We start from the raw sequence: 17,949 nt of genomic DNA, 5'->3' as shown, positions 1-17,949 counted from the left end.
TGGCTCCACTCTCACTTTGTGAACCATCTTTGACCCTGATGCCATCTCTTCTGAGCACCAGATAAAATGCAAAGCAGTCTCTTGTGCTCTCATGCTCTAGGAAAAGGTGGATGTGAATATTTTGAAGCAGCAAGTGTGGCAGAGCTGATGGCTTGAAGCTCAGCTTCAGCTCTGAGACAGCCTTAGGGATCAGGCTCTGGTATGATGATCTCTGGTGATGTTTGAGCTCTGCATTACTGTAAAACATCCCTTTTTTCTTCTATGTTATTGAAAGTGAACAGATAGTTGAGAGCATTGGCTGCATCTCCTGCCTTGGGCAAGACTTTACCCTCTGGGTCAGTAGGTGAGCTGAGGACTCTATAGGCAGGGCAGGTTAGGGGACAGAGTTAAGCCAAGATCAGCTCTTCTCCCTGGCAGCTTCTGCAGTAACTAGTGATGACTCTAAAAAGTAGATACTCAATATTTATCTCCTACCCTGAAATAACAAGGAGAGGTGGATTTCCTCTGCGTGGCACTGAAGGACTAGTTGGTGTTTGCAGGAGAGAGGCTGGGATGCCCTTGCTGTGTCTTCCCCAGGGCTCCTCAGGGAGGTTATGGGCAAAAGTGTCTTTCACTTCACATAAAGGTCAGTGATTTGTCACTCAGAGTTATTCCACTGGTCTATTGGGTTTTCTTTATCCTGGACATGAGTTGATGAACCTGTTGTGACTTAGAGACTGAGGCAGGAGGATGCTTTCTGGAAAGGTTTAGCCCAAAGGATTCATTTAGAAGCTCTTTGGTCTGCACTTGGCAGTGGGTGACACTGGAGAACCCAGCAGTGGTGGTTTCTCTTGTGCCCCTGTTTGTGTCTGGTGTTTGGGAAGCTGGAGGGAAGGACTAGCCTTGGTCTGTGCCACTTTGGGACCTTCTAGCAGTGGTACACGGTTGTGTGGGATCAGCTTGTGAGGACTAAAACCACTTTCTTTTTTACCTGAAATGCTCTCTTTTGGAACACTTTTTTGGTTTTGTATTTTTTCTCAGATGTTTCCCTTTGTAAATATGTACATTTATCATTAATAAATGTTATTGCCAATCAGCTGCTTCTTTCCACTGCTTATTAACAACACAGGTACCTGTGACTCGTGTCAATGACTGACTCCCTCACACTAACCCTCTCTTGCTTTCTCACACCAGCAACCACCAGACCCTGGGTCATTACTGGTTGCTTTCAGGGTGGTGGATGTGCTGGACACTCTCCTGTGTGGGTTTTGTGCTCCTGGGGAGAGGGAACATGCAAAGCTGCAGTTAGAAGCAGTGCTCACTCTCAAAGTGGTCAGAATAATTTGATTGAGGATTAAATCTGGCTTGATTTAAGAAAGGCTTTGTTTGCAGAGGGGTCAGATGTTCAGCCCTCTACCAAATGATGTAACACTACCACCTTCTCCTCCTTCGCTTCTGAGACTGAGTGATGGGGAAAGAACAGCTTGCAGAAAGTTGTCCCTAGAGCAGAAGCGTTGCAGGGTCTGTGCAATGCAGCTGCAAGAGCCTCTGCCCCACATGTTGCAGTAATCTGAGGACAAAAATGCTCCTTTCTGGTTCTGTAAGTGAAGAAGCCACGTTCCTGATGAACCACATGACACCAGTTACATGGGTGTAATACAATGCCAGCCTCTGCCTGGGCTTTAGCTGCTTGAAGCTGCCTGGGGTTGTATCTAGAGACTGTGCCAAGAGTCAGTCTTAATATTAGAACTCCCAGCTTGCCTTCTGGGAGGTTGTTCACCTCTGGATAAACCATTGAGCTCCTTCTGTGGAGCCACAAGCAACCACAGGAAGATTCACAGCAATCACAGACAAGAGTCTGGCTGTGGTGGAGCAGCCCAAGGGCTTGTGCAGCTGCTCTCCTGGGTGAGCCTGGTACCAGAGCAGAGCAGAAACCTGATGGCAGTTCTAAACCCTGCCAGTCTCCTCACTCTCTTTTCACCTGCTGCTGCTGCTGCATGAAGCCAGAGGCAGTTTTTGTGATGCCACTAGCAGCTTTTTCTCTGCAGAGGGCATTTGGAATAAGAAGCTCCTCATCCAGAGGTACCTACCCAACAAAAGGGATGGGAAGGGGATCAGGGTGGATGGAGAGAGGAATCCTGTTGCACAGCAGCTTCATTTTAATAACTTAAGTATTACTTTTGAGGTTTCATGTTGCAAAGCAGTGGATGCAGCAGCTTGGAGGTGGCTGCTGTGTATCCTGTGATATCCTGGGGTTCTTGTTCATCACAGCACAAAGTGACTCTGTCTATGCTTGTAGCATTCTGTGTATTTTCCAGCCTTGCTTTGAACTTTGGTCAAATCATCTTTTATCCCCCTCTCTGGTCTGACCAGGCTGGTCAGGATGGTGTCATCACATCAATGGCAATTCAACCCATCCCTCTATAAATGCAAGTCTATAGGTAATGACCATCATTGCTCAAATGCCCAGGGTTTGTTGAATAGCTCTGAACCTTTTAAATTCTCATCTTTAAGGCACAGCAGGTGTTGCAAAATGAGGATCTCTTGTGCTTTGTAATGCTTTCTTACCCAAGTGCTTTGACAGCTGTGAGATTGAGCACCATTTGATCTGGGAGTTCTCACTGGTGAGTGTGGTTAGCTGCAAAAGCAGTGTCACCTACTTGTGCATCTGTGGATGGTCACAGCGAGCCTGTTAGCTGATGTGGATGCTTTTTTATGGGGATAACCTAATAACATGCACCTGTGGGGAGCCTGCAGTGCCACACTGAGCAAGAATGGCACTGGGAGAGTCACGGCATCGAATGGGGTGGCTGCAGGGAGTCGGTGTGCACTGGGATTTTGTGCTTTTATACATTTTTATCAAATGCCTTTGGTAATTGGCAGGTTTCAGAGGATCTTAGCACTCCTTAAGTTTCCTGCAGGACAGGAGTCTGCTTTGGGATGAGGGAGATTGAGTAGTTCTGGGGAGAGAGGCAGTGACATGAGCTGCAGCACAGGGCAGCTGCTTCACATGAAGGTACCCTCAGCCAAATGAGTATGTTCCTAAAAAACACAGGCAAGCAACTGGGTGCAAAATCCACTTTGTGAGAAAAAGAAATCCTTTTGGTTGCTGGTATCAGCTGAGCAATGAAGCCTGTTATTAATTTATCCCCAGCCTGAATGACTGTGTGGCACCTACTACACTGCAAGGCTGAAATCAAGCCCCGGGGGCACAAAGGTTTGTGTTTCCCAGGGTGGTGTTTCAGTCACCTTCACGTCTGGTTCCATTTGTTTTCTTCTGGGGCTCTGCATCCTGGCCTGTATTTTCTTTCTGCTGCTTATGGCTTGTGTGAGCAGTCTGCTTGGTGTTTGGTTGGAGCATCCCTGGAAAGGTGCCTGTGGAGAGGAGCTCGGGCAGTCCCAGGTTTCGTGGGGTCTCAAGGAGAGCTTGGAACTCTGCAGATCTGAGCCCTGGCAAGAGGAAGGCTTTTGCATTTGCCAATTGAAATAAATCTTGATAAGATCAGAATCTGTAACATATTTGAATTCCTGGGTGGGGGAGGGTTAATTTAAGATAATGTTTCCTAGCCAACCTGCAAACTGCACCTTTAAACAAGGAACAAACACAGGTTGTTAAGGGGTCTTTGTAAAGTGTGTATAAATAGACAACTTGATACAGAAACAAACACCTTTCAATTAGTCTGTCTTCTTGCTGGTAGAACAGGAAAGCAAGAACAAAAATGCTTCTGATCCCTTGATCTTATCAGGATTCCCCTGTGCCTCTGCAGCTTGCACGCTTGGCTCTGCCACTGCACTCGGGCTCCGTTGAAGCTTTTCCCTTCTTTGATGCTGTTACCAACACAAGACACTTGCCAAATGCAAATGATGTTGTCTGTGTACCAAAGGGAGCTGGGAAGTTGTTTTGACTGGTTCTAAACGTTTGTCTCTTCAATAGATCCTACTTAATCTGCTTTGTTTTAGCTGTGATTCTGCCTCTTGGGTGAGCAATCCCCCAGCTGGTGTGTAAGGAAATCTTCCTCCTCAAGGCATTTTCCATTCAATCCCAGAAGATGTACTGTGTCTTTTCAAGATCCTGTGATTAATGTGCAAGCATTAACATATATAATTAAGGACAGATCAGTATGTAATCTGACATTTTCAAGGAAGATGAAGACATGGGTGTTGGAAGCTGATAACCCTCCCTTCTGCTTTGTGATGTGTTGATGCCTTGTGTCAGGCAGGATGAGGCTGGGAGTGACTGTACCTTGAGAGGAACACATATGGAAGTGCTTTTCCATCAGAAATAACACTTCCCTGTGTGTGTGGCCTGACCTGGTCATGCCAGTGCTGATCCCTGTCCCTTCCCTCCTGTTACATGCATTTTCCTGAGCAACATCCCAAGAACCTTAAGAGAAGCCCAAGAGGTTTGAAATGCTAATGGACACAAAAATACCCAGGAGGAATGATGGAGGAGTCATCCCTTGAAGTGATACTAAAATAAGCATCTATTTGCTCCTCCATAAAGCAGCTCCTGTTCATGACATACAGCTAAACCCTGCTGTTAGATGGTGTCCATCAGGGTGAAAGCATCTGCTGTTCAGCAAATGCATCGGACTGGATAAGCCACAGCCCTCAGCCCTCACATTTGAAGCCCAGAAGATGAGAGGTTTTTGTGGTTGTCCAGAGAATCTTCTTAATAGAAAGTGAAGCAGAAGCTTCTGTTCATCTTAATATCACCACTGAAATGAGACAAAATGGACTTGCTGTGCCTTTGTGAAGATGTAATCCCTGTTCCTGGGTGAACATGGGTGGCTGTTTTTACCCAAAGTTGCCAGAAATCAACCATGAGGTTAATTATTGAGAAGAAATGATAATGGCATTGATGAAGCAACATCCCTCTGGGGGTTTTCCCTCCTTGTTCCTCGATGCTGGATGATGCCACAGCTTCCATCTGGGTTGAAATTAGAGGTGCCCATAACTACTTGTTCTGCCCTTCCTCCAAGGCAGCTTTCCATGGCAATGATGACAGAAACCCCATTTGTAGCCCAGGGCAGGACCACAGCCACGATTCAGTGCTGCTTCTGGGTGTGTTTGAGGTGCTCCTCACTCAGGCATCTTGAGCAAAGAGCTGAGCTAAAGCTTTCTCTCACCCATGTTTTAGTTCTGGCTCTGCTGCTTCCCTCCTGGCCAGAGGGCTCCCAGAAATCTAAGATCTAGTTGAGACCTCTCTAAGGAGCTGAATGGAGAGAGGATGGCACCAGCCTTTAAACCCTTCTGCCCTCTTCCCAAACAGCTTGGCTGCTGTAGCCATGCTTGCCTCTTGGGGGGCTGAGGTGCTTCATTAGGTGTCTTCTCTCCTGTGCCCCATCACAAATACCAGTCCCATGGTACCTTCAGGAGGCTGAGCTACCACAGAGCAGCACCAGCTGCTTTTGGGGTAAAAGTATGTCACAGAAGTTTGGGTGATCCCACAGAAATGGTGCAGGAGCCTCTCAGTACTTGAAGCAGTTGATTTCACTACTCACTTGGAGATATTCTTACCAAATCTGTGTTGGTTATCCTGGAGACAACAACAGCAAAGAGGCTGCTCAGAGGTGTGAGCGTTCCCAGGGCTGAGGAGAGGAGCAAAGCACAGGCTCTGTGGCTTCTTGTGCACAGTCATTCTGGGCTGATTCTTTTATTCTTCCATGTGCAAGAGGCTACAAGCAGAACTGGGCTGTGCTTGTGGTGCAGGCTGGGGAGTTTCCTTGCACACCTGGATTTGGGATGTGTGCAAGTCCCCACTTGCTACCCTGAAGCGATTCCTGTTTCCAAGCAGAGCAGAAGTGCTTGGTGGTGGCTTTTCCTTTAGGTGCAGAGAGTTACTGTTCATTCCTTACACTTCAGGAGGGTGGGTGATTAATGCACCAGGAAGGCCCTGGCAGTCAGTGCATGGGGTGCATTGCAGGGCACTAAGGTTGCCACGCTTTCAGGTGTCCAGCCCGCTGCTGTTGCACGTGTCACTGGAGAGGGGACAGAGCGTAAGAAGCCAATGTTTTGCCAGTTTTATGCTTCATGACCTCCTGTTGTCCCTAACACTCTCTTTCTTTCTCTCTCTCTGGCTTTTTTTTGTGTGTTCTTTGTAGAAAATGAGTGGCTTTCTCTCCAGAGAGGATGTGGCTGCAGTGGCAGAGAGCAGCAGTGGGCACGCTGCCTTGGCGTGGGAGGGCTCAAAGCAGTCGGTAGCTTTTAGTGAGACCCCAGTGCCACCCACCTCTGAGCCTTCTCCCAGCTGTGACTCTGGTGCTTCCTCCCTAAGCAGCGAGGAGGAGGAGGAGGAGGCAGCAGCACCTCCCAGCCTCCCTGTGAGCGAGGAGGACCTGAGATGTGGAAAGGGCCTTAGTGTGGATGCGGACTGGGAGCTCTCTGAGCTGGAGCCCCCCACCAGCCCCACCGTGGCCCCCCAGCAGCCCTGGGCAGCAGAGGAGGAGGTGGCAGAGGATGGAGAAGACAGCTTGGCCTTTAGGAAGCTAAATGGCCAGTGGCATGAGTCGGCTGGTGCTCAGGGGCTGCCCACAGTCATTCGCTGCTTCCAGGTAGTGAGTGAGCCCCAGCGCCTCTCCCCACACCCGGCTGGCTTGGGACTGGGAAGCCAAACACTGCAGCAAGCAGATGCCCCCACCCAGAGAGGGGTCGTGTGTGTGTGTTGCTCAGCTCTGACTCGTGCTTGGAGCTGATTAGATGGTTCACCTCCCACAGGCACAGCACACAGACCCCTCTCAGTTCATCTTGGCACTGAACACAAGCCCCTCTCAATTAATCTCAGCGTTAAATACAGTTGCTGCAGCACCCTTTGCCTTTCTTTGATCAAAGCATCCTGTGGCATCCCCTAAAAGGGAGATATTTAGGCTCTGAAGGCATGTAATTTCAATCCCTGAAGGTTTTTGCCCTCTCCTGCTGCACTGGAGACTGAGCCTTAGTGCAGCAGAGCAAATTGGAAGCGCTGTCAAACATGTTTTTACACCGTGAACGTGGGCTTTGATCTCCCCTTTCTGCTCCCCACCATGGGAGATATTTTTGCCTGCTTCAGTGTTGATGTTAATTGCTGGTGGTGAATAGGTGCCCACTTCCCCTGCTAACAATCACAGTTTGGGGATGGTGAGCCCTGTGGGGAAACACTGTGGGTCTGAACTAACTCTGTCTTCTTCTGGATCATGATCAGGTGGTGGAACAGCTGATTCCTCTTCCCCTCCCCTTCTCTTTCGAGTTGTCACCCTCCTGTTTTGTCTGACATTGATTTAATAAAAGTGGAAGGCCTAGGATGTGGTGAGGATTGTCAGTAACACAAAGCTTCACTTGCAGTCAGGATAAAGCTGCTCAAACTGTGATCTTTATTTGCCAGGGGTCTGTGTTAATCAGCAGTAGATGAGGGTCATCTTTTACTGGCAGCTGGCAATGAGCTTCTAGTCATTAGAAAGTGAATAATCAGGGGAAAGTGTGGTATAGTGACATACCTGTTGAACCCTCAGTGCCTGTCTTGGGCTGCCCTGAGGGCACAGTGCTGGGCAAGGTCTGGAGGATTTCTCTGTTTAATCCTCACACATGATCTCTGAGCACTGTGTCCTCCCAGAGGCTCAGAACCAAAGATTTCCAGGCTGACCTTGCTACCCACAGTGCTTTTATCAGATCAGTGTCAGAACATTTGCCAGCAGTGGGGAAATGCCAAACTGGGTCTTTACAGAGCTGTTTCTAACCCTGTCTCACAGCCACCACTAGTGAAGACACAGACTGTCACCATCTCCGACGTGTCCAGCGCCGTCAAGAGTGAGATTCCCACCAAGGAAGTGCCCATTGTCCACACAGAGACAAAGACCATCACCTATGAAGCTGCACAGGTAAGGTGTGTTCTCACTCCTTTTCCAGGGGTTTCAGTAAACTCAAGTCAGCATTTTGTTCCTGAACCCTCTGGATGAGGCAGCAGCATCTCCCTCTCCCCAGGCACCCGAGTCACAGGGCTGGTGGTGCTCTGAACACCCATTTCCAGGTGTATCTGGTGTCTTTACTCTGACAGTCCCTAAAGAGCAATTATTTTTTCATGAGCTGCATGCAAACAGAGTTTCTCTCCAGCCACTGGTGGCTTTGGGATGTGGATTTGACTGAATGGAGTTGACCTGAGTTGGCTTTTTCACCTACGAGAGATGCTTTGCCTTGTGTTCCCCAGCTCTCGCTGCTGCTTCATGCCTCTTGAGAAACTGGCTTATAAATGGTTTGATTGTCCTTTTAACACCCTGAAATGAGTGTTACAACCCAAAAGTCTTGTAGAAAAGGCAACCAGAGTGAGTGTCTGGTGAGTGGAAATGGGAATGTGAGTGGAGTGGTACCAAGGTGTGAGCATCATCAGTGACTGATGGGATGACAGCAGCAGCACAGGCTGGGGCTGACCTGCTGGAGAGCAGCTCTGGGAGAGGGACCTGGCAGTGCTGGGTGATAACAAACTAACCATGAGCAGCAAGGTGTCCTGGTGGGCAAGAGGCCAATGGCAGCCTGGGGGCAGCAAGGAGAGAGTGGGCAGCAGGGGGAGGGAGGTTCTGCTGCCCCTCTGCTCTGCCCTGCTGAGGCCTCATCTGGAGTACATGAGGAGAAACTCCTGGTGACACAACACCACAAGAAACAACACAAGAAACACTTGGTGCTGAGGTGAGGGAGCCCTGGCCCAGGCTGCCCAGGGAGGGTGTGGAGGCTCCTGCTCAGGAGGTTTCCAACCCCACCTGGACACGTTCCTGTGTCCCTGAGCCAGGGGAAGCTGCTTTAGCAGGGGTTGGGCTGGGTGAGCTCTGCAGGGCGCTTCCAGCCCCCACCATTCAGGGATTCTGGTACCATTTCTATCTGGGCAATGACAAGTGTGTCTCTGGGGCTGGGAGCAGCTGGCTGTGCCTGTGCTGGCTGGTGACATACCCTGAGATTTCTTCCAGTCTGTGGAAAATGGTCCCACCTTGTGGTAATCCCAGATATTGTCCCACCACTGTGCTGGGGATGCTGCCCAGCCTCCCTTTGTCAGGCACCATGAGGGAGACATGGCCAGAATGAGTTGGCAGGATGACTTATTTTAGGTTTGTCATCAGACTTTCAAAGGTTGGGTGTTGCAGGATGGGAACAGAGTGCCCAGCTAAAGAAGAAGTTGTTCAGCAGGTGTCTGGACTTTGCTGCTGCAGGGTTTAAAGTGAGTCATAGAATCACTCCCCCAGCTCCCTGGGCAGCCTGGCACAGGGGCTGACACCTCTCTCAGGGAAACAGTTCTGCCTCAGCTCCAACCTCAACTTCCCCTGTCCCACCAGAGGTCTGTCACCTGGAGCCTGACCCCAGCTCCCTGCAGCCTCCTGTCAGGGAGTGTCAGAGAGTGCTGCTGACTGCCCTCAGCCTCCTCTTGTCCAGGCTCAACACCCCCATTCCCTCAGCCCCTCCCCAGCCCCTTGTGCTCCAGCCCCTTCCCCAGCTCTGTGCCCAGCTCTGCCCAGGATGTGAAAGTCTCATCAGGAGGGAGGAAAGATTGAAAGTGTGCTCTTGTCTCTGTGTTCCTCCATGGATCCAGGCAGCTGTAACTTGGGATGGGTGACTGCTTTGGTCTCTTTTCATGGTCCAAAGTGTGCAGCTTGGTGTGGAGCATGGCTGGCACTGAGTGTTCCCAGGTTTGGGTGTTCCCCAGCCCCTCTCTCCTGAGGGCTGTTGTAGGTCCTGCCTGGGTGATTTTTTGGATCCCTGCATTTCCAGCCTTAAAGTCTGTGGGCTTAGTGCTGAGCCTTAGAGACACACACAAGCCTTTCTGCTGCCTGCACATCAGCTCACTCAGTGCCATCTGACCACCATGGAGAGGAGTTCCCACCCTCAGGCTGTGTCAGTGTGCAGACCCTGCTGTGTCCTCACTGATGGACTGAGGGCTTCTTCTTCTGTCCCACAGACAGATGGTGGCAATGGAGATTTAGACCCTGGCATCCTGCTGTCTGCTCAGACCATCACTTCAGAAACCACCAGCAGCACCACCACCACACAGATCACAAAGGTAACAGCACAGGAACAGGGTAGAACAAAGCAACAGCAGGACAGAGATGGGCAGAGCTGGACAAAAGGGGGGGAAAGGCTTTAAAAAATGAGATGAGTACTTGGAATAAAGCTTGAAGTTCCCAGGTCTGGCTGCACTGAGTTCAGACTGTAGCTTATGTGTTAACTGCAGCTTGTGGCCATGGGCTCTGCCTGCCCTGTGGCACTCCAAGCTCTTCCCTGCCTCAGGAACAGGAACATGTGCCAGTTGTTCTTGGAGCAGGGGTGGTTTTCCCTGGTGCTTTCCATGCTGTGGTGCCACAGCAGGGTTTGGCCACGTTGGTTTTGGTGCTGGCAGCCCCAGTGCACTCCAAAGCCTTTTCCCTTCTAGACTAACAGTGGGTTTGGTTTTTTCCCCTCTGTACCAGACTGTAAAAGGTGGCATTTCAGAGACAAGGATTGAGAAGAGGATTGTCATCACAGGAGATGCAGATGTAGACCACGACCAGGTAGGAGCTTGGGTGAGGTCCAAAAGACCTCAGAGCTGGCACAAATCAGAGAGCCAGGCTGCCTTTCCCAAGCCAGCTTCACCAGAAAACAACCTAGAGAAATATTACTGGGCTAGGAAGGAAACTTCAAGCCTGATTTCAGTAGTAAATCTCTTTTTGAGGGCACACAGCAGGGCCAGCAAAGCTTCATTGTGCTCCCAAACTGGTGCTGGCAGCAGAGTTGTGATTCCAGAATCCTTGTGGATAAAGGCAGTTTAACAAAAACCAACACAAAACCATGAAAGAAAAGCTTTCCCTGACATCTGGGTGCTCTGCATTCAGTTCTGAGTGACTTGGAAGTGCTGTTGGTGCTGTCTAGTGCCAGAGGTCATTTCATAGCACTCAGCACCTGCATTAAACCTCATCAGTTCTCCATGAAACCTTTCTGCTGAGTCAGCCCCAGGCTCTGGCACATCCTGGAAGGGGCTGCTTTTGTCATCAGGGAGTTACATCAGGATTTCATTTGAGCTGTGTCATGGGGGCTGGAGAAGATCTGTGCTGCAAGAACTAGTAGCAAAGGGTGGGTGTGAGGAGGATGGGGCCAGGCTTTGTTGTGTGGTGGCCAGTGCCAGGACAAGGGGTAACAGGCACAGGCTGGAACACAACAAGTGCCACTGAAACAGGAGGAGAAACCCTTTTGGTGCTGAGGTGAGGGAGCCCTGGCCCAGGCTGCCCAGGGAGGGTGTGGAGGCTCCTTCTCAGGAGGTTCCCAAACCCTCCTGGACACGTTCCTGTGCCCCCTGAGCCAGGGGAACCTGCTTTAAGGCTGAATGAGCCTTGCAGGACCCTTCCAACCCCCACCATTCAGAGATTAACTCCAAAAGAAAATGTCTGAGATGTGTGCAATGTGCTCTCATCTCACTTGCTGGAAGAATGAGCAGGATTTGTTTGATTGCTCTCCTCCATCTGCTGCCATGGGGCAGTGCAGAGATTTGGGGGGGGGGGGGGGGTGTTAGAAAACAGCTTTTCCTTTCAGAAATGCCACCCAAAGTCACCAAACTGAGCAGCTGAAGTGCAATCACCTTGCTTTTTCTCTCCCCAGAGTTAGGAATAACCTCTTCCCCCCACTCCCAGGGCTCTCTGACACCCTCTGCAATGTGCTCTCTTTCAGGTTCTGGCTCAGGCCATCAAGGCAGCGAAGGAGCAGCACCCAGACATGTCAGTGACCAAAGTGGTTGTGCATCAGGAGACAGAGATTGCAGAGGAGTAGTGAGGCTGTGTAAGTGGGGACCCTGCAGAGACAGGGGTGGGTGCTGCTTCCCCCCTGGGGCAGGGGGCTTGGACTCCCTGCAAGCCAGACTTGGCTAAATATGGTCACAGCTGAAGTCAAATGATCATTGTTGGGTGACGAGTCCCACGCAGGCTGTTGCCATTAAATCATTTAAAGCTGATGAAGCAGTCACAAATCCACACTAATTCTGCTGTGGATGGGAGCCAGAATTGTCTCAAAGCAGCTGTGTGGCTGCTGCACTGAGGCTGCTCTGCCTCACCAAAGCCCTTGAGTGCACCTGAAGCACACCGAGCTCTGGGTTCAAGGTTGACCCCTGTCTCAGTGCCAGAAGCCCCAAGCTCTTGACTTGCCTGGGCAGCAGCCATAACATCCTTCATTTCTCTCTGCAGGAAGCACTCCTGCCAGGAAAAAGAAACCCAGCAAAACTACCAAGAAGCTACCTGGAGCACAGAGACCTCAGCTTGACAGGACTTGCCACTCAGAGACACTCACCCCAGTTGTCAGGAGATGCAGCTTTGACGCTTCCCTTGGGACTTTCCAGCCTCTCCTGGATCCTCTTGGATCCAGGCTGGGGTGGGGGAGGGCTTGTTTTTTCTCTCTTGCCACATAAATATGCCATATTTCTAACTGTGCTGGATATTTTTTACAGGCTTCTCACTTTTGCATTCCCTCTCCCAGCCTCTTCAGACACAGACCCTGACACACACCCCAGGGCTCGAGGGCTTTCAGTCCCACTCCCTCCCTCCTCATCAGGGATAACAGGGAGAAGCCACAGCCCTGCACAGATCCCTGTGGGTCTCAGACTTGAGTTTTGTGCAGCATTTCTGATTGCCATTTGATTTGATTTGTTGTTGTTTGTTGTTTGTTGTTAGCTCTGGGGAACTGGAGGCTCCTGAGACCTGAGCAGAGTCTCCTCCCCGTTGGGTTCCAGGCCCCTGATGTGTGACTGCAGTAGGGTTGTTGTGGTGTAGCCTTTGCACACATCTTCATAGCTGACTAGATTTAAGGAATACTGGAAGTTGCTTCAAGTATCTTATACTGTGAATTTTAGAGCTTTAAGAGGACTGTGATAGCACCTCTCACCTCCCCTGTGTGTCTCTGCTGAGTGCTGCCCACCCCCTTTGTGGGGTTGCTTTTAGCTGCCATTAGATCCAACAGCCCATAGAAGTGTGTGTTTCCAAGTGTTTGGGCTCTGAGTGCTATTAAGGTAGGCTTCTGCAGCATTCACAGGAACTGATTTCAGTGTCATAGTTTCTCACTTGTTTGTGTTGAGGAGTTTTCCATGAGGGGGTGGTTGTTGTTGGTTTTCTTTCCCCTGACTCGTGGGTTGCTTTTCCCCCTCCCCTCACAGTGCTGTGTACAGCTGAACACCTCCCCCATCCACCAGGCCACATATCCCACTAGCACTGAACTTAAAAGCCTTTAGACAATCCTTCCTAGGCCTGAAAAGCTGCATTTGGAGAGGCTGGACAAGAAATCTAAGGGAGGTGGCAGGTGTTGCTGGTGGTGACAGAGCCAAACCTCGTGGGAAGTGCCACCAAACCCTCCCTCCCCCTCTGGCTGAAGGGGCTGAGCTTTGGCTTTGTGGCCACCTTGTTGGAATGAGCTACCAGAGGTGGTGGCAGCAGCCTCAGGCAGGGCTCACAGTGAGCTGGGTCAGTCCCAGCATGGTGGGGGCCACCACAAACCAGCTTTTCTGGGGCTGGATGTGCTTCCCTGGGGGCTGAGCCTCTGCTGCTGCTCTCTGAGCTCCCTGGAAACATTCTGATGGTGCCCCTGGTTCACTCCTTCCAGCATTTCCATTGACAAAGGCTTTGTAAAGAGTCTGCCCAGACACTTTGAGGCTGTGATTTCTTTCCTTTTATTCCCCTCTCTCTCTCTCTTCATCTGCCCAGGGTGGTCCATTGGTAGCTGAGGGCATGGAGTGCTCTGCTGCTGCTGCTCACCTGAGGGTGGGAAGGAAATGGCAATAAAAAGCCCCTCTCTCAGCTCTTTTCAAATGGAATCATGACTTTCAGAAGTCACTGGATTTAGCTCAGGCTGCAGGGACTTGGTGTTGAGCTGCAGACAGCCCTGGGACTGCTGTAGCCTCTCAGGTTCAGGTGCAATTGCAGTGAAGCTGTCAGTATTGATGGGACATGATGCTGAAAATGCTGGAGCTGCCAGAGCTTTTGCTTTTCCTTGCTGGCCATGGGGCTTCCCCAGCCCTCAGCCTTCCCCTGCCAGCAGCTGCTTCTGGGACTGCTCTGGGTGCATCCCCTCCTGTGCTGATGCTCAGCCTTCCACTGGGCACCAGGCATCCCACTTTGGGGGGGGATTTAGGGAGTCCTGGGCTCCACAGCTGTAGCATAGAGATAAAGTCTTCCTATTTATGTCTGAATAACCCTTTCCTTCCCTCCTCCTGCAGCACAGGCCCTTGAACAGGTCTGTGTCCCTGCTGTCCTCAACTTAGTTGGGTAATGCTTGCCTTAAAACACCCCTCATGAGCATCCCCCTGGCATTGGCCCTTTTTCTGGGAATGCAGCTTTTTTGGCCCTTCCTTCTCTCCCCAGAGCAGCTCCCTGAGGGCTAAATGGCCACACTGGGAAGTCCTTGAGAGGATTTCTGAGCTTCACCAAAGCCAGTGGGGATGAATTAAGTTTGTCCATAGCACTTAAAGGCCATCAGGAGAAGGGGGCACTGTGGTGTGAGGCTGTGGCTGTGCTCTGGGTGTCCAGTCAGGGTGTCCTGAGCTCCACAAGTGAGACAGAAGGCTCTGAGCAGGAGGTTTCTGGGGTGAGAAAGCAGCTGGCACACGAGGTGCTTCCTTTCCCCTGGGCTGTGCTCACCCTGACTCTGGACATCCCTTTGTTAAGGGCTTGTAGACTAGAAAAACCCCTATTTAATAAAGGAAACCCCTGGATTTTAGGTGGCTGTTTCCAGGTTGTTCATTCTCACACATCCCCCCCCCTCCCAAGTTCTTCCTTCTGGAGTATTTTTAACGAGTGGTGGCCTCTCTGCCCTTTGCTGTGTCCCCACAGGAGGTTTTCCAGCCCTTCTGCCCCTCTGCAGCTGCCACAGCCTGAGAGCCAGGGAAGGAAAGAAAAGGTCTGAGCAGAAGAAGCTTCTTCCCTCCTCAGCTGAGGCTGTGCTGGGGCTGCCCACCCCCCCTTTCCACCTCCAGAGGGTTTTTAAACCCCCAGCTCTCGCTGCATCATTCCAAGGGGCAAACCACCTAAGGAAGGTCTATTTATATGAATGTTCCCAGCTCTTCCCACTCCACCAATCCACCCAGAGACTGTCTTGATTGTATAATATACATTATATGGAAGCTATTTATATATGAATGAATGTTTTTATAAGAAAGGCAAGGCAAAAAGAGCTCAAGTTCTCCTCCAGTGAAGTGCAAGGGCAGCTCTGCTTGCCAAACCATCCCTGACCCAGCTGGGGTGTGTGTGGTGTGTTGGCAAAGACTCATCTCTGGGTTTAACAAACTGTGGCTTGCTGATTTCTTGTTTTCCTCACTATACAATGACCTGAGGAGGTGGTAGTGTCCCAGCCTTAGAGATGCAACTTGTACACAATGAAGAAACCCAGAGAAGAGACACAGAGAGCCATGGAGTGAGTGAGAAGATGAAGGAGCTCTGTAAAGTCTCTTCTTCCTTTCTGAAGGCAATTGTGAATTGTCTAGGGTAGCTGTTTACACTCTTCTTGATAAAAATAGGAACTTTCCAACCTGGCAGATGTTTAGAGATGGACTTTATAGTGGTGGGAGCTGTTCTTTTGGACTGTCACAGTGGATCAAAGGGAAAGCTGCCGTAGCCTTTTAGACCCAAGTGTTCAGTATTTGCTTCTTGTATGGCATTTTTCAATAAATTTTCAAACAAAACTCTCTTCCTGGCCCTGAAACCTTTTTGTTTTCTCCTCCTCCCCCTCCTCCAGCTCGTGGCAATTTCCCTTTCCCAGGCTCAGCCCCAGCCCTGGCTCTGCTGCCTCCAAGCAGCTCCCAGCTGAGCCCACAAAGGGCTGAAGGGACCCCCCCAGAGTCCACATTTTCCCTAAAGCACCAACCTTTGCTGTCCAAGCTCCCTTGGAGCTGCTGCAGCTGAGCTCAGGTGAGGGGTTGAATGAGCAGGGGCCCAGGTTTCTTTGTCCCAACTCCTTTTTTTCCTGGCTGCAGCAGCTTTGGGAGGGCCAGAAATACCCAGTAAAAAGCTGACAGGGCCTCTTGGCCACCAGCCCAAGAGAGAACAAAAGCCAGTTGGCCCAGTTAAGGCAGCCAGAGCCTGGGAGTGGGATGGGAAGAGCATCCCTGGGAGTGCCTGTGGTAACACCTCTTGTGCCTCAGTTTCCCCAGCAGCCAGACAGGGAAGGGTTAAACCACCCCATTGCACTCCACAAGCCAACATTAACCAGACTGCTGTGGAGCTGGTCAAGCCCTTGCAGGTGACAGACACCCAGGTTGCTTTCAGGCTGCTCCAAGGACTTCAGTCTCAGCAGATTGATGCAGAAATGGCAGAGCAGTGGCTGAAACTGGCCCCAGCTCCTGGGGAAGCAGCTGCTGTGGAGCTGCTTTGCCCTCAGGGCTCCCAGCAAGTGGGTTTCCTCAGAGCAGGGGAGCAGAGCTCAGCATCACATCGTGTCCCCCAGCCTGGGGAGGGGACAGCTTGGGGCTCCTTGCCCATAAGGGTCAGGATCCAAGGTGCCAGAACCTGCTTTAAGCAGCCCTGGCCCAGGGAGCTGGAACTGGCTGAGGTCCTGGCTCCTTCAGCCACAGCCCAGCACCACCTGCAGCTCCAGAGACATCACTGGGGTGGGGGGGAAACAGCCAAGAAATGGCTCCATGACTCTGCTCAGCTGCACTTTGGGGTGTCAGAGCCAGTGCCAAGCCCTCCCTGGTCCCCTCTATGGATGATTTCAGCTCACCCAGGGAGCAGCACGAAGCCCCCTGGGCTCTGGGGTAGCAGAGGGGGGTCCTGGTGTGGTGCCCACAGCTCCAGCAGCATGTCCTGGCAGAGGAACCATCAGCCCTGGGTGTGCCAGGGCAGCCCCATGGTGAGGGGCTCAGAGCCCAACCATCAGCCCTGGGTGTCCCAAGCATGAGGTGCCTTTACCCCTCACCTGGGAGAGGTTTAGCCCTATGACTCCCCTTTAACCCCGTGCCTCAGTTTCCCCCACCCCCAAACTGCAGAGCCTGCCAAGCCTGGAGCCTGGTGGCATTTTGACTGGCTACAAGGGAGGGAAAAACATCAGGTAAACAAACACCATGGCAATGCAAAGAAATGAAACAAAAACAAACCCCAGGCCCTTCTCCCAGCCCCAGCAGAAGGCAGCAGCAGCCCCCAGGCTCCTGGGTGGCCCCACATCAACTCCAGCCCCCCCCAGGCCCCACACTGAGGGCAGAGGGTCCCATCCTTTGGGAAAGAGCCACAAAAGCCATTTCCCATCATCACTCATCTCCATCCCTGGTCCTTCCTCAAGTGCCCATCCCAGAGCCTGACCCAGGACCCAGAGGAGCAGCTACTGGGAGGAGAAAGGTCCCATTCCAACACCAGTTTGTTCCAGCCCAGGCTATTTTTAGGTCATTCCTCTGATTTCAGGGGCTTGGGCAGCCAGTTGTGTTCCTGGCAGGTCAATGTGGGGGCTCCAGGGTCAGGGCTGCTCTCAGGGCCCATGGGTCAGGACTGTGGGAGCCAGGAGAGCCCCAGGAGGTTTTAGGGTCTGAGAGAAGCAGAGTGGAAAGGGAGGAACTGCCCTGGGATGGGTGACACACGCTGGGCTCAGCCCTGAGCTTCACAACTGGGGAAACTGAGGCACGAGGGGAAAATCACCAGAGTAAGGAAGAAGCTCCAGTCCCACAGCAGCTGTGGCTGCAGCACCAGCCTCATCCCCAGCCCTCTGGGCTCTGGCATCAGCCTCAGCAGCTCCTCACTCCCACCTCAGCAATAAGGGCTGAGTGAGCCCCCAGGAGCAGCCCCCACAGGTCAGTTTAGGGGGGAGCAGAGCAGCCCCATCACTCTGCAGAGCATCTGGGGGGGAACCACACCAGCTCCTGGGAGGCTGGAAAAGGGCAGGATTACACCCCAGTACAGCCCAGTACAGCCCAGCTGCTCTATACTGGCCTTCCCAGCTTCCACAGGCATCCCTCCAGCCTGCTCCAGCACCACCCCCAAACCCCAACAGAGTGGCTGAGCCCCAGGGGACCCCCAGGCCCTGACT

At 51.6% G+C, this 17,949-nt stretch overlaps 1 protein-coding gene across 27 annotated transcripts in view; it reads left to right on the top strand.

The window, feature by feature from the left end:
* Window positions 1–15,619, top strand: part of EPB41 (erythrocyte membrane protein band 4.1) — a 95,943-nt gene extending 80,324 nt beyond the window's left edge. For 19 of the 27 annotated variants that reach the window (XM_062014676.1, XM_062014671.1, XM_062014654.1 and 16 more), the window contains 6 exons: window positions 6,084–6,533; window positions 7,704–7,832; window positions 9,893–9,994; window positions 10,401–10,481; window positions 11,632–11,739; window positions 12,141–15,619. In XM_062014676.1, coding sequence (XP_061870660.1) covers window positions 6,084–6,533; window positions 7,704–7,832; window positions 9,893–9,994; window positions 10,401–10,481; window positions 11,632–11,730 — 861 coding nt within the window. In that variant the 3' untranslated portion in view covers window positions 11,731–11,739; window positions 12,141–15,619. The remainder of the gene's footprint in view (window positions 1–6,083; window positions 6,534–7,703; window positions 7,833–9,892; window positions 9,995–10,400; window positions 10,482–11,631; window positions 11,740–12,140) is intronic. The other 8 variants (XM_062014678.1, XM_062014673.1, XM_062014672.1 and 5 more) reach the window with 2 other exon arrangements.
* The last annotated feature ends 2,330 nt before the right edge of the window (window positions 15,620–17,949 follow it).

This window comes from Colius striatus, chromosome 24 (assembly GCF_028858725.1).
Source record: "Colius striatus isolate bColStr4 chromosome 24, bColStr4.1.hap1, whole genome shotgun sequence".
In the NCBI taxonomy this organism is placed as follows: Eukaryota; Metazoa; Chordata; class Aves; order Coliiformes; family Coliidae; genus Colius; species Colius striatus.
The sequence above is the reverse complement of the archived record's forward strand: the minus strand, read 5'-3'. Positions and strand labels throughout refer to the sequence as shown.